Source organism: Physeter macrocephalus, chromosome 6, assembly GCF_002837175.3.
Source record: "Physeter macrocephalus isolate SW-GA chromosome 6, ASM283717v5, whole genome shotgun sequence".
Lineage (NCBI taxonomy): Eukaryota > Metazoa > Chordata > Mammalia > Artiodactyla > Physeteridae > Physeter > Physeter macrocephalus.
The window spans coordinates 25,137,581-25,150,702 of NC_041219.1; the positions used below are offsets into that span (position 1 = coordinate 25,137,581).

Sequence of the window (13,122 nt, forward strand, 5' to 3'; positions counted from 1 at the left end):
TTCCTTGTGGCTGTATAATTGAGGGCCGTACTCTTTAGCTGTATGTTGGCTGAAGGAAGCCTTCAGGTTTCGAGGCAACCTGCAGGTCCTCGAGGACAGCAGTGGTTCTAGCGGCTGCCTATAGTTCCCTTCCATGGGCTTCCTCAACATGGCTGCTCACCCCATCAAGCCAGCCAAGAGCATCTCCTTAGTGCTTCCTAGCACAATGAATACACACACCCCATCAAGCCAGCCAAGAGCATCTCCTTCTCCTTAGTGCTTCCTAGCGCAATGAATACACACACACACACACACACACACACACGTGTGTATCATAATCATGGAGCTTGACTTTTGTGACATCCATCACCTTTGCCATATCCTATTGGTTAGAAGCAAGGCCCAGGTCCTACCAGCACTCAAGGAGAGAGGATGACACAAAGGCATGAACACCAAGAGGCAGGAAATCATTGGGGATCAACTTAGAGTCTGTTTGCCACGTGTTTCAAGTCAATGCAGTAAAATATGTCCTTCATATTAACTAGTTACAACTTTATTTGGGAGATTTTAATGATATTGTTGCATTTTGAAATTCTGATAAGTGCCATGTGACAGCATTGGTTTTGCTATGCTTTATGTTATTCCGAGCATTATGTTGTTAAGTTGAAAACACTGCAGTCTTGGTGTTGATTTTTGTGCGCTTGGGTGACTTGAAAAGAATGACTCCTAACACTTGATGGCAGTAGTAACTTGTTCAAAATTCAGTCAGTGAAAGTCCTTATATGAAAGAAACTACGTGAAGTTAGACCCTTTATAAATATATTTGATCGAGAATACCTTATTTAAATTACTCCAGGTTGCCAATATTAATTATTATTTATTCTAGTGTGGTGGCATTGGGTATATTTATTAGAGTTTAGTATTTTTTGACTGGCTTTTGGAACTCAAACCTCAGCTAATTAAACTTGTAAATAAAATTCTTTAGAGAAAAGTTGGATATACCTGATACATTTGGTCAGAGAAATGAAATACAACAAGTATTTCAGATTTATCTTTGTAACCAATGCATTGCTATGTTATACGAAAAATAATGTCAATAGAACTCATTTTATGCACTCTCAAAAACGTGCCTTTTTCCACCATGAATATAATCATGTAATTTGAAACCATCTAGCAGTTCCAGAGGCTAAATACAAGGTATTAAGCCTTTCTGACTTTTTGAAAGTGAGAAAAAAGGGATCTAAAATTACTCATTGCTTTCTCTTCATAATTTGGGAAGTTGTGGTGTTAGTTTGCAGATTGGTGAGGCATGTTGTGCATCAGGGACTACCACTGCAGTATTTTCGAAACATTTATGAATTCTCATATTATTTAAGTAAATTAGGAAGGGAAAATTAACTTTGTAATGAGATAACTACAAAGACAATGTTGCTACAGATTTAAAGAGAAGTAAGGATGTGAATTTTACACTCATAATAGGACTATGTGTAGGTATTATTTGCTATCGTCCTTTGAAAATATTACTAACCCTATAATAACTCAGGGTTTTCAGAGGATTAACACAACACATTTTAGTCCTGTCATCTGAAAAACCTGTGTATTCAGTAAGAATTACTTAGGAATTTTAAATGGAAATGTTTGCTTATAAATAGTTTTAAAGTACACTGTAATACGGGGCAATAAAATGCCGTATCCTCCCTTTTGGAAAATAACCTGTAATATTTAGAGAAAAGTAAATGTGTGTAGCAAATTCATAAAGAAAAAAACGTTGTCATTAAAAAAAAGGATTGTATTTAATCAGGGATCAGTTTTAGAGTTTTGGAGGCTAGGATGTCCAAGATCAAAGTCTCAGCTGCTTTGGTTTCTAATGGGAGCTCTCTCCCTGGCTTGCACATGGCTGACTTCTCATTATGTCCTCACATGGCTTTTCCTTAGTGCATGTGCACATACATAAACACGCACACACACACAAATACACACACAGAGTAATCTCTTTTTCTTCCTCTTCTTATAAGGGCACAAATCCCATCATGAGGGCCCTATCTCATGACCTCATCTAACCCTAATTAAACTTCCAAAGGCCCCATCTCCAAACACCATCACATTGAGGGTTAGAGCTTCAACATATGAATTCTGGGGGTAAACATTCAGTTCATAACAACTTCTCTGTCCAGCCCGTACACCACTTTCTTGTATTATAAAACAGGGAAAAGTCACATTCATAGTATTTGAGGTGGGACAGTGGGGTGGAATAGGATAGGCCTTTGGAGTCAGCCCTTAATCCAGGGCAAATTATTTAAGCTCTGTCTCTGATCTGTGACTTGGAATAGTCATTACTATCTCCAGCTCCTAAGATGTTGTGAATTAATACATGCAGAACACCATAGTAGATGCCTGGTACGTATTTTGTGTCCGAGAATTGGCTCCAATTATAACAATGTACATCCATGTAATGGGCTGATGTGTGTTGTTCAGAATCAGAAGAGCTGTATGTGCCGATATGACAAAAATCACCAAGAAATATTTTTAAGTGAAACAAGCAAGGTGCAGAATAGTGATTATCTTTTGTGCTTAAAAATCCATGTTTACATGTACTGATACATACATATTGGTGGCATATATATACATGTAGCAAGCACTTACACTTTTCTGTGAAAAAGGGGAAATTATTTATGTGCAAGTTTTTGTTTCTTATGGAAAACTTGATAAAAGTATGCAAGAAACCATTGACTATTTCTAAGGAGTGGAGCTTAGGGTTTGCTGCTGGAAGGAAACTCACATTTCATTGTATACTCTTTTGTTATCTTTCAGTTTTTAAGCAAGTGCCTGTATTATTATCATACATTTCAGAAAGATCAACTTTTTCTAGAAGGTACTCCTCAACTTCTTCCCTACTGTGATTTTCATATCATTGTTTATGTTTTCCATGTTGTATATTTTATTTTTTTCACAGGCACAGAAATATGCCACGTAACTAGTCAGTTTAGGAAAGGTCTAAAATGAGTTGGCAGGTCTTTAAGGTGATATATTTTTCAAATACTGAAGCTATGTGTATTATTATGGTTATTTGCATGTTGTGATTATAATGAATATTTTTCCACAAAGCCATTATAATTTTCAAATATTTTTATTCTTTTCTTCATTTTCTTTAATGAATTTGAAAAAAGAAACATGTTTTAGTGAAAAAAAGAGAGAAAAGTTTAATTAAAAACATTTAAATCTTGGCAATATACCTAAAATGTTCATTTTTAATTTTTATTATATGATTAATTTAAAATTATAGAGGATATGAATCCCTAAAACTTGCAAATTAGATGTGATATATAAGAATATCTGTGAAATATTTTCTGTCTTTTAGTTTTGCTCTTTCTGTACATCTTTTAGTTTATTCCTGATTCATCTCGTGTTTTCTTAGATTACTAAATTGCTATTCTTTCAGTACATATTTTAGTTTATTCCTGATTCATCTCGTGTTTTCTTAGATAACTAAGTTGCTATCACATATTAAAACTTTTAGCTGTATTTTATGTAATTATATCATCTTTCAGAACACATTTTGAAAGTATCATGCTGAGTTTTCTTTTGGAAGAGAGCGGTAAGAATTGTTTTGTTATAGCAGGCATCATAACGCTGACCATTATCTGAAATTAGACAAGATTCCCAATAGGCAAACGAGGTAGGCACATGTAGGCTTGAGGAGTTTTGCTGAGATTGATAGGGTTTCCATCCAATCGAATATCCTCTAGTGCCTTACGAATATAAGTCAAATTTTTAACATTGCAGAAGGTATCTTCATGCATCTCCAGAATGTTGTTATTCTAAAAAAGATTAAAATAAATTATTAGACATGATATAACATATTCTTAGTATTGACTAATAATATAGTCCATTTTGCTTCACCCCTGTTTTTACTCTTTCATTCCTTCTCTCATCCAAAAATGCACGTTATGTGATTATTATACATCAAGCACTTTCTAAGCAGTGGGGATAAATCAATTAACATAATACACAAGTACAGAGCCTGTACTTCAGTATGGGAATATACAATAAGGAGGTGAAAAAACAAATTTAAAGAAAACAAGTTATTTCCAAAAACGATGTGAAATCAGAAGAAAGGATGGTGACTGTGACAAGTTATCTTAAGAGGCAACAGTGGAGCTGAGCATGGAGTGACAAGGAGACATGGGCATGGAAAGAGCTGAGGCAAAAATATCCCAGGCAGAGAGAACACCAAGTTCCAATTCTGAGTAATTAATATGGAAAGTTTAAGAATGGGAAAAAAAGTCAACATGGCTGAAGTGAAGTGAGGGAGAGAGTGAGCAAATGTCAGGAAGATATAGATCTGGGCAGGGCCCAGAACTAGATTTTTAAAAATAGCTTTATTGAGTACATTTCACATACCTAAAATTCGCCCATTTTAAGTGTACAGTTCAGTGGTTTTCAATATAGTAACAGACTTGTATAAGGATCACAACAGTTTAATATCAGAGCATTTTAAACATCCCCCAAAAAAACCCCATAGATATTAGAAATAACTCCCCATTTTCCCCAACCTCTAGCCCCATGACATCTTCTAAACTACTTTCTGTTTCTATGGATTTTCCTATTCTAGACATTTCACAAAGGGAATCAAACAATATATCATCTTTTGTGACTGGGTTCTTCCTCTCAGAATTGTATTTACAAGACTCATACATGCTGCAGCATGTATCAGTACTTTTTCTTTTATTGCTCAATAATATTCTGCTCTATGGATATGCCATATTTTTGTTTATCCATTTATCAGATAATGGGAATTTGGATTGTTTCCACTTTTTGGCTCTCATGCATAATGCTTCTATGAACATTTGTGTACAAATTTTGTGTGGACATATATTTTCAGTTCTCTTGCATATGTACGTAGGAGTTGAATTGCTGGGTGATATGATAACTCTGTTTAATAATCTGAGGAAGTATTAAATTGCTTTTTAAAATAGCTGCACTCTTTTACACCTCCACCAGCAATGTATGAGGGTTCCATTTTTCTCTGCATCCTAAGCAACACTTGTAATTGTCTGTCTCTTTTATTTTAGCCAACCAAGTGGGTGTAAAGTGGTATCCCATTGTGGTTTAGTTCATTGCTAGCATAGAAATACAATTGATATTTTATGTTGATTTTATAACCTTCCACATTGCTGAACTCATTTATTAGTTCAAATAATCTAATAAATTACTTGTGAGTTTCTATATAAAATATTTGTAGATCAATTTGGGGGGTATTTCCATCTTAATATTAAGACTTCCAAACCATGAATATGGGGATATCTTTCCTTTATTTAGCTCTCTTTCTCCTCAGGTTTATTGAGGTATCTTTGACAAATAAAACTGTAGATATTTAAGGTGTACAGCATTATGTTTTGATTTATGTATGCATTGTGAAATGGTTATCACAATCAAGCTAATTAACATTTCCATCACCTTACATAGTTACCTTTTGTGTATGTGTCTGGTGAGAACACTAGAAATCTACTCTCAACAGATTTCAAGTATACAGTATAGTGTTATTAACTACAGTCACCATGCTGTACGTTACACCTCCAGAACTTATTTATTGTGGATATCTAAAACTTTATACCCTTTGACCAACGTCTCCCTATATCCCCCACCCCACAGTCCCTGGTAACCACCATTCTATGAGCTTGACTTTTTTAGATTTTACAATGGGAGAGATCATATAATATTTTTCTTTCTATAGCTGACTTATTTCACTTATTTCTCCAGGTTCATCCATGTTATTGCAAATGGCAGGATTTCCTTCTTTTCTAAGGCTTAATAATATTCCATTGTATACATAGACCACAATTTCTTTATCCATTCATCCATTGACAGACATTTAGGTTGTTTCCATATCTTGGCTGTTGTGAAAAGTGACACCATGAACATGGAAGTGCAGATAACTTCAAGATACTTATTTCATTTCCCTTGGACATATACCTAGAAGTGGGATTGTTGAATCATATGGTAATTCTGTTTTTAATTTTTTTTGAAGAAACATCATACTGTTTCCCATATCTGTATCACCTTACATTCCCACCAACAGTGTACAAAGGTTACCTTTTCTCCATATCCTTGCCAACACTTAACTTTGGTCTTTTTGATAATAGCCCTTCTTACAGATGTGAGGTGACATCTCTTTGTGGTTTTGATTTGCATTTCCCTGATGACTAGTCTTGTTGAGCTCCTTTTCACATACTTATTGGCCATTTGTATGTCTTCTTTAGAGAAATGTCTAATCAACTCCTTTGCCAATATTTTAATTAGCTTATTTGTTTTTTCCTATTGAGTTGTTTGAGTTCTGTATATATTTTGGATATTAACCCCTTCTCAAATGTATGATTTGCAAATATTTTCTCCCATTCCATAGGTTATCTCTTCTCCCTGTTAATTGTTTCCTTTGCTGTGCAGAAGTCTTTCAACAATATGTCGTAGTTTTCAGTATACAAATTTTGCATTCTTTTATCAATATTATTCTTAGGTAATTTATTATTTTGTGACTATTATAAATAAGCTTGTTTTCTTAATTTTATTTTCAGATTTTTCATTTCTAGTATATACATATACATTATTAGTATTTATATATTGATTTTGTAAACTGTCATATTGCTGAATTAATTTGATTTCTACTCTGATCCATGGCTTATTAATGAAGGTGTTGTTTAATATCTACATATTTGTGAATTTCCTGTTTTCTTTGTTGTTGATTTTTATTTTAATTTCATTGTAATCAGAAAAATACTTTGTATGATTTCAATTCTTTTCAGTTTGTTGAGGCCGTTTTGTGGCTTCGTATATTGTATATCCTGGAGAAGTTCCTTGTCACTTGAGAAGAATGTATATTTGCTGTTGTTGGGTTGAATGTTATATAGATGACTGTTAGGGCTAGTTGGTATATAATGTTGCTCAAGTCTTGTGTTTCTTAGTTGATCTTATGGCTAGTTGTTCTATCCACTGTTAAAAGTGGAGTATTGAGGAATCCAATTATTATTGTTGAATTGTCTATTCCCCCGTTTAATTCCAATAGTGTAGTCTTTATAAATTCTGAGGCTCTGTTGTTAGGTGCATATGTGTTTATAAGCATTACATCTTTCTGATGGATTGACTCTCTATTATTACAAAGTGCCCATGAGGAATAATACAGATTTAGTGCCTATGCCCTGTACTATTTTCTTTGCTAGGTAATAGATACACATTGTTAATAATTATCATGCCTCTCCTTTAAGTGAGTAAGATACTTATCATGTATAAGTAAATGCAGTACCCACTTTATAAACTAAAACTGAGATGCAGGGAGGTTTAGATATTTGTCCAATCATTAAATAGTGTCAAGTAGAATTTCAGCCCAGGGAGTCTGATTTTGCCAGAGTTGTCATTCTTAATTACTATACCATACATTGAAAAACATTTTTCAAATGAATCAAAAAAGGAGATTTTTATATGAACATTATAAATGAATATAAAATGAAGATAATTTAAATTAAAAACAGTTTTATACTGGATATTGGTGAGGTGATTGTGAAAGAGAAATATTTTAAAAGGTTCACTTAATGCCTTTTTAAACCTTAGAATAGGGACTGTAAAGCCAATTACTTCAAAAAAATCTTATATTGTATATACAAGCACATTCAGTTTAAATATAACATCAGAGACCTGTTTACTCTGTAGAAGTCAATATCATCAAAGACAATAATAATAAAATTTAATTTAGAATTGGAAAAAAAATTCCAAAATTTCCCTGAGGATGCCCTTGAAAACCCTCTTCCAATCCTAAACAAGGCAAGAAATCCTCATATATATAGAAATTCACCCCCAGAAAAAGAGAGACCAAGAGAGAGCCATAGAGAAACAGGACGAGCACCAGAAAGGGAGTACACATTGAGAAAGTTAACACAGCCAGAAAAACTCTCAAAAGTGACAGACTCATAGACAGATATTCACAAAAAGAAGTATGGAAAGATATAAATAGGAATAAAAGAAAATTCACGAGGTAAATAATTACAGGATCCACAGAGAAAAAAAGAATCAGACTTGCTCTCACATAGCAAAATCACTTCTTTTGATGGTCTATACTTTTTTTTTTTTGCTCAAAGATTGTAATATTACACCATGATATCGTGTCTTTGAGCACATAATGGTTGTGTTCCCTACAGATTTATTCCACAGATGAAATTATTACATTGATTACAGCTGTAGAACAAAAGTTACTCATATCTGAAATAAATAATTTATCTTTCTTTGTTTCAACAACTAAAAACATTTGTTTTAATTGATCATATTTTTAATATATTTAGAAAATATTAGATCATAACATTTTGAAAATGTGTTTTCACTCATTATTTCAGAGATAAAATATAGCTTAAAGGGATTTAAAATAATGCAAGCTTTCAAATATGTTTATTTAGAAAAAAACTGCATTTTCTTAATCCAGAGAGGTGGAAGTCTGTCGTCTCTCAGCAGATAGGAATGCCCTAGGATTGAATTTTCCTCAGTACATGGAACCTAAAATCAAGAGCTAAAACTGACATTTTGTTTCCCCCTGAAAGCTAGAAATCAAATTCGATTTTTCGTTCCCTCTTTTTCTCTTCCATTTCTCATCTTTACACATTTCTTCAGCAGATGAAGCTCTCATTTTTTTTAAAGAAGCTTTGTATGTCCAAAGGGTGCATTATGACTTGGCAAAGAATGAAAATAAAGACTAAAGTTATCAGAAATAAATCAGTAGAGATAAGAGTCATGAATGTACAATTACCTTGTACGCAGATTGAGAGAGAGAATGAAGACAGGAGAAAAAAAAAAGAAAGATTGTCACAATGTAGCAACATGCCATTATAAACAGCTTTTGCATCCCACCTTCACCTGTTCGCTTCTGTTTTCCATGGAGGTGTTGGGGATAACTTACGAGTAGAAGCCTACCTGGAGGTGAAGGGCCCGCAGACTTTCTGGGAGTGGCAGAGGAATGTGTTCCAAGTTGTTATCGGAGAGGTAGAGATGATGGAGCTCATCCATATCCTGTAGACATTCCAAATGTCGGGTCTTAATAAAAATTAGTGGTGCTGCAGTTGTATTTTTAATTCCCTGTCTGTGAAACTATTTGTGAAATAATACATGCCTGTTCAGGTCTTGTTTTGTAAAATTGAGGCAAATTCGTTTTCTATGTTACTGGACAATTCAAATGAGTTTTGGAAGAATTGATAGCAAGCAAATATCTCTCGATGCAAATGAAACATGAAACAATCTCTAGGCAGAAGCTTTCTTTGCCCACTCTAACTTTCTCTATTTAAGCAAGGCAGCGACTTCCCACATGAGACACTCTGCAATAGGATTTTGAGGATTTGGTTGAGACGTAGCAAGAATTTCCTTCATGTTACAGGAATGGAGAAATGAAAAGTTCTCCCCAACAAAATTCTGCTCGCTCCAGCCCAAGTACCAGGTAAAGGGCAGCCTAGCAAGACAGAATAAGTTTAGACAATAACAGGTCTACTCTAGCCAAACATCACAGGACAAACTGTGACTCACTACCACCCATGCCAACAAAATCTGAGTTGAGAGACTAGATGTCGACCTTTGCCAGGCTCTAATGACGTGCCCTAACTTCCTTGCCCACCAGGGTGGTGTCACAGGAGGGCTAGTGGAGAGCCAGGGTTTCCACCATTGCTCAGTGCTAACGGGTCCACACAACCCCCTGTAGCCTCCATGGAAGTAATGTGATGTCCCTTCAAACAGTAGTTTAAATATATTTGTTCAACATGTATTTAGAGGAGCAGCTTGAATGGAGTAAGAGTGGGTAAGAAAGCCAATCTGTTTACTATTCTCAGACTCTATGCTGTTATTCCAAGCAAGTCACTCTAACCCCAAACTTGTTTCCTTCACTTAAAAAACAAAATGCATAAGATTAACTGAATCCATTCTCCTTACAAAATATTTTAGAAGGCTTCTACCCTCAAAGGCACCACCCACACTCTGTACAAGTAGTTGTCCTTCCAACCACATAAGATACTCTTGTTAAGTGGCGTTTGTGGTAAATACAATTCATCCAGCTTACAGCATTTCCAGGTGCAATTTATAGACTGGTGCTCCAGATAGCCACGCACTTCTTATTCCAGCTCTGCTTTCTGTTCTTGGTGTTTGAGCAGCCTCAGAATGTACCAGAACACAGTATTTCCCCAAAGCATGATACATAGTGTTGTAAAGTTTATTTTAGGAGTGAAAAGTCTCATCAAATTGAATCCCTTTGTGGAAATAAAAAGGCTAGTCATTGATAGCAAAGGGAATGGGAAGATGAAAGTCTTTCATATTCAAACTTAAAACTCACTTTAAATGCTTCTTGCTTTATTCCTTTCCTTCCAAGTCTATTGTTGCTAATGTCAATAAATGTTAAAGTGGTTGGCAATTCTGGGAGCTGCCTTATCTTGTTGTCACGCAGGACAAGCTCTCGGAGTTGAGGCAGCTTTCTGAATGCATCTTCATCAATCTCAGATATTAAATTTGATGTCAGATCAATCTTTCTTAGATCATCTGGAAAAAAAAATGAGGGAAGTAGTTAAATATTCTTGAATATGTTTTGCTCACATAAAAATAGGAATATAAATTTTCCCATATATAAGCAAATATAAATATGAATTTAATTAGCAATGGACAATTAATGAAACAATTATTTCTAACAACTTTATAAAAATTTAATTGTTTCCCCCAATTACTATTCATATTTATGCACTTATAAGAAAGTGTAACTTTAGCAAAGAAATTGACTCATTATATTTAACTGGTCTTTTCCCTATATTCTTCATAAACTTTATCTGGATTTTCTATTTAAAACATTTTTCTAATTGATGGCAGATTGTTGTATTTTCTAATAGTAATAGGTGCATTAGCATTAAAATACAAAGGCATTAAAAAGAAACTTTCGAATGATTAAAACACTTAATGAAGACAAGTACCAAAATTCTTCAAAGTTGACAACAATTATAAGGTCAGAATTTAGGTCTGCATTCGTCAATCATAAAGCAATTGTGCTTTACTGGAAGTCTATTCAAACAAGCCAGATCCTAGTAAATATATAACCATGACTTTCTACTCTTATTGTTACAATATGATAGAGTTTTAACCTATAAAATAGAATTATTTGTGATTTTTCTTTAGTTGAAAATAGTTTGAGAATATCAACAACTATATAGTTTCATAACAACCTTTAATTATTCATCATTTTTTCTTATCATAAAACAAACCTTCAAACGTAAAAATAATTGATTTGAGTCATATTTTGATATTCAAGTTTCATTTTCAGTACCAACATTTCACAGTGCAAACATTTTAGGAAAAGTCTGTAAAGAGAAGGATATTAGTGCCATCATCCTTACTTAGGCTTGCAAAATCATTTCTGTTGATCTTTTTAATTCTGTTAAAGCGGGAATAGAAATAAGCAGTGTTCTTGGGCAGCGGAGGAATAGCATCAAGTTCATGGTCATCACAGTATACAGTGGTACTTATACAAGTACACAGAAGGCAGGTTGGAAAGTCTAAAAGAAAGAGGCAAACAATATATGTAAGCAACAAAAGCAATTTCTAACAAATTATGTGATTATGAATATTTATTAAACAAGATTCAAGTCTCATACAGACTATTCTGGCATATTTAATATTTTCTCATATAGTTTTCTTTAAATGGAATATTAAAGTCAAATATGCCAACTAAGGCTACCCCAATAATTAGTATATTCTTTGTAATGCTTTAAAATTTTATTTTAAATTACTGAGTGAATATTGCATGGTTGTTGCTCTTATATTTACTGGAAATTCTATTTTCAAATGTAAATATTAAGACTGTGGTTTTTATAAATTTAAAACATCACATATAATATTTTTATTAGGTCTTTCATTCAATATTTAAACAACCACTGAAACAAAATCAAGAAAATATAGGGCAATAATCATTAATATTAATTCACTCAATGTGCATTTATTAAATCTTTTCTTTGTAAATGGCACTGTGCTAGCTGATGAAACAGTGGTGAGCCAAAGAGACAGTTCTGTTTTATAATCTGCTATGTAAGATGAATGTTAATCACACAAATAAATAAAATGATGACTGTGGTAAATGTCAAGAAATATCATAGGAGCATAAACTACACGAATTTGATTCAGTCTGAGAGTCATCATTTTCTGAGGAGGTGATAATTGAGTAGAAATCTGCAGGAAGAAAAAGACTTGATTATGCAGGTGAGAAGGAAGAGCATGCAGGCAGAGGAAGCAGCAGGTGCCAAGTCCCTTCACTTTGGAGGAACCAAAAGATGGTCCCTGTAGCTACAGCACAGCGAGCATTGCAGTGTTTAAGACGTAACACACATGGGCCTTATAGGCTGTGTTACAGGTCTTGTTCCTTATCCTAAGGATGGGCAGGGGTATTACATGATCAGATTTGCATGTTAAGATGTCACGCTGATTGAACGTAAGCTGGAAGACTGAGGGAGGGCCAGTAAGCAGAGAGGAGATGAGTTATCTAGATAAAAGATGATGGTTGCTTGGCAAGGGTAATGGTGATAGAAAAGACAACAGATCCAAAAGAGTTGTCAGGCTGGATTATATCTCCATTTATTAATCTATTTTTTTCTATCACCCCTGTACATACACACTCCTGCCCGTCCTTCACACTCTGTTTATTGTTCATGTGGAGGACAGTGAGCTTCAAGGGACATAGAGAAGCAATGGCCAGAAGAAAAGAAGGACAATAGGTTGGATGATGTTATGGAGGCCAAGTGGAGAGATAGTTTGAAGGAATAGGGAATAGAAAATAATCTAAGCCTCCTGAGATGTCAGTTAAGGACTGAAAAATGTCTCTTGGATTAGTTCCTGTGGGGATTATAGGAAACTTCAGTAAACACTGTAGAGTGATGAGGCTGGAAGCTGGATTACAGCCACTGAAGGAGGAAGTTAGAGGTGAGGAAATAGTTACAGCACATACAAACAATGCTATTGAGATGTTTGTAAAGAAAAAGGAAAGAAAGATGTGATAACTATAAGAAGACATATTTGTTGTGTGTATGTTGAGGAAATGGACTAAAGTGGGAGAGATTTGAAGAAAAGAATCCAGAGGAAGAGAGACTGAATATA

The 13,122-nt window shown here is 34.3% G+C and overlaps 1 protein-coding gene across 1 annotated transcript in view; it reads right to left on the bottom strand.

Annotated features, from left to right (window-relative positions):
• Positions 1 to 3,626: 3,626 nt before the first annotated feature.
• The window catches only part of EPYC (epiphycan), a 33,623-nt gene continuing 24,127 nt past the window's right edge, over positions 3,627 to 13,122 (bottom strand). The window contains exons 3-6 of the mRNA XM_007123691.1: positions 11,373 to 11,531; positions 10,328 to 10,530; positions 8,929 to 9,024; positions 3,627 to 3,797 (exon numbers count right to left, since the gene is read on the bottom strand). Coding sequence (XP_007123753.1) covers positions 3,627 to 3,797; positions 8,929 to 9,024; positions 10,328 to 10,530; positions 11,373 to 11,531 — 629 coding nt within the window. The remainder of the gene's footprint in view (positions 3,798 to 8,928; positions 9,025 to 10,327; positions 10,531 to 11,372; positions 11,532 to 13,122) is intronic.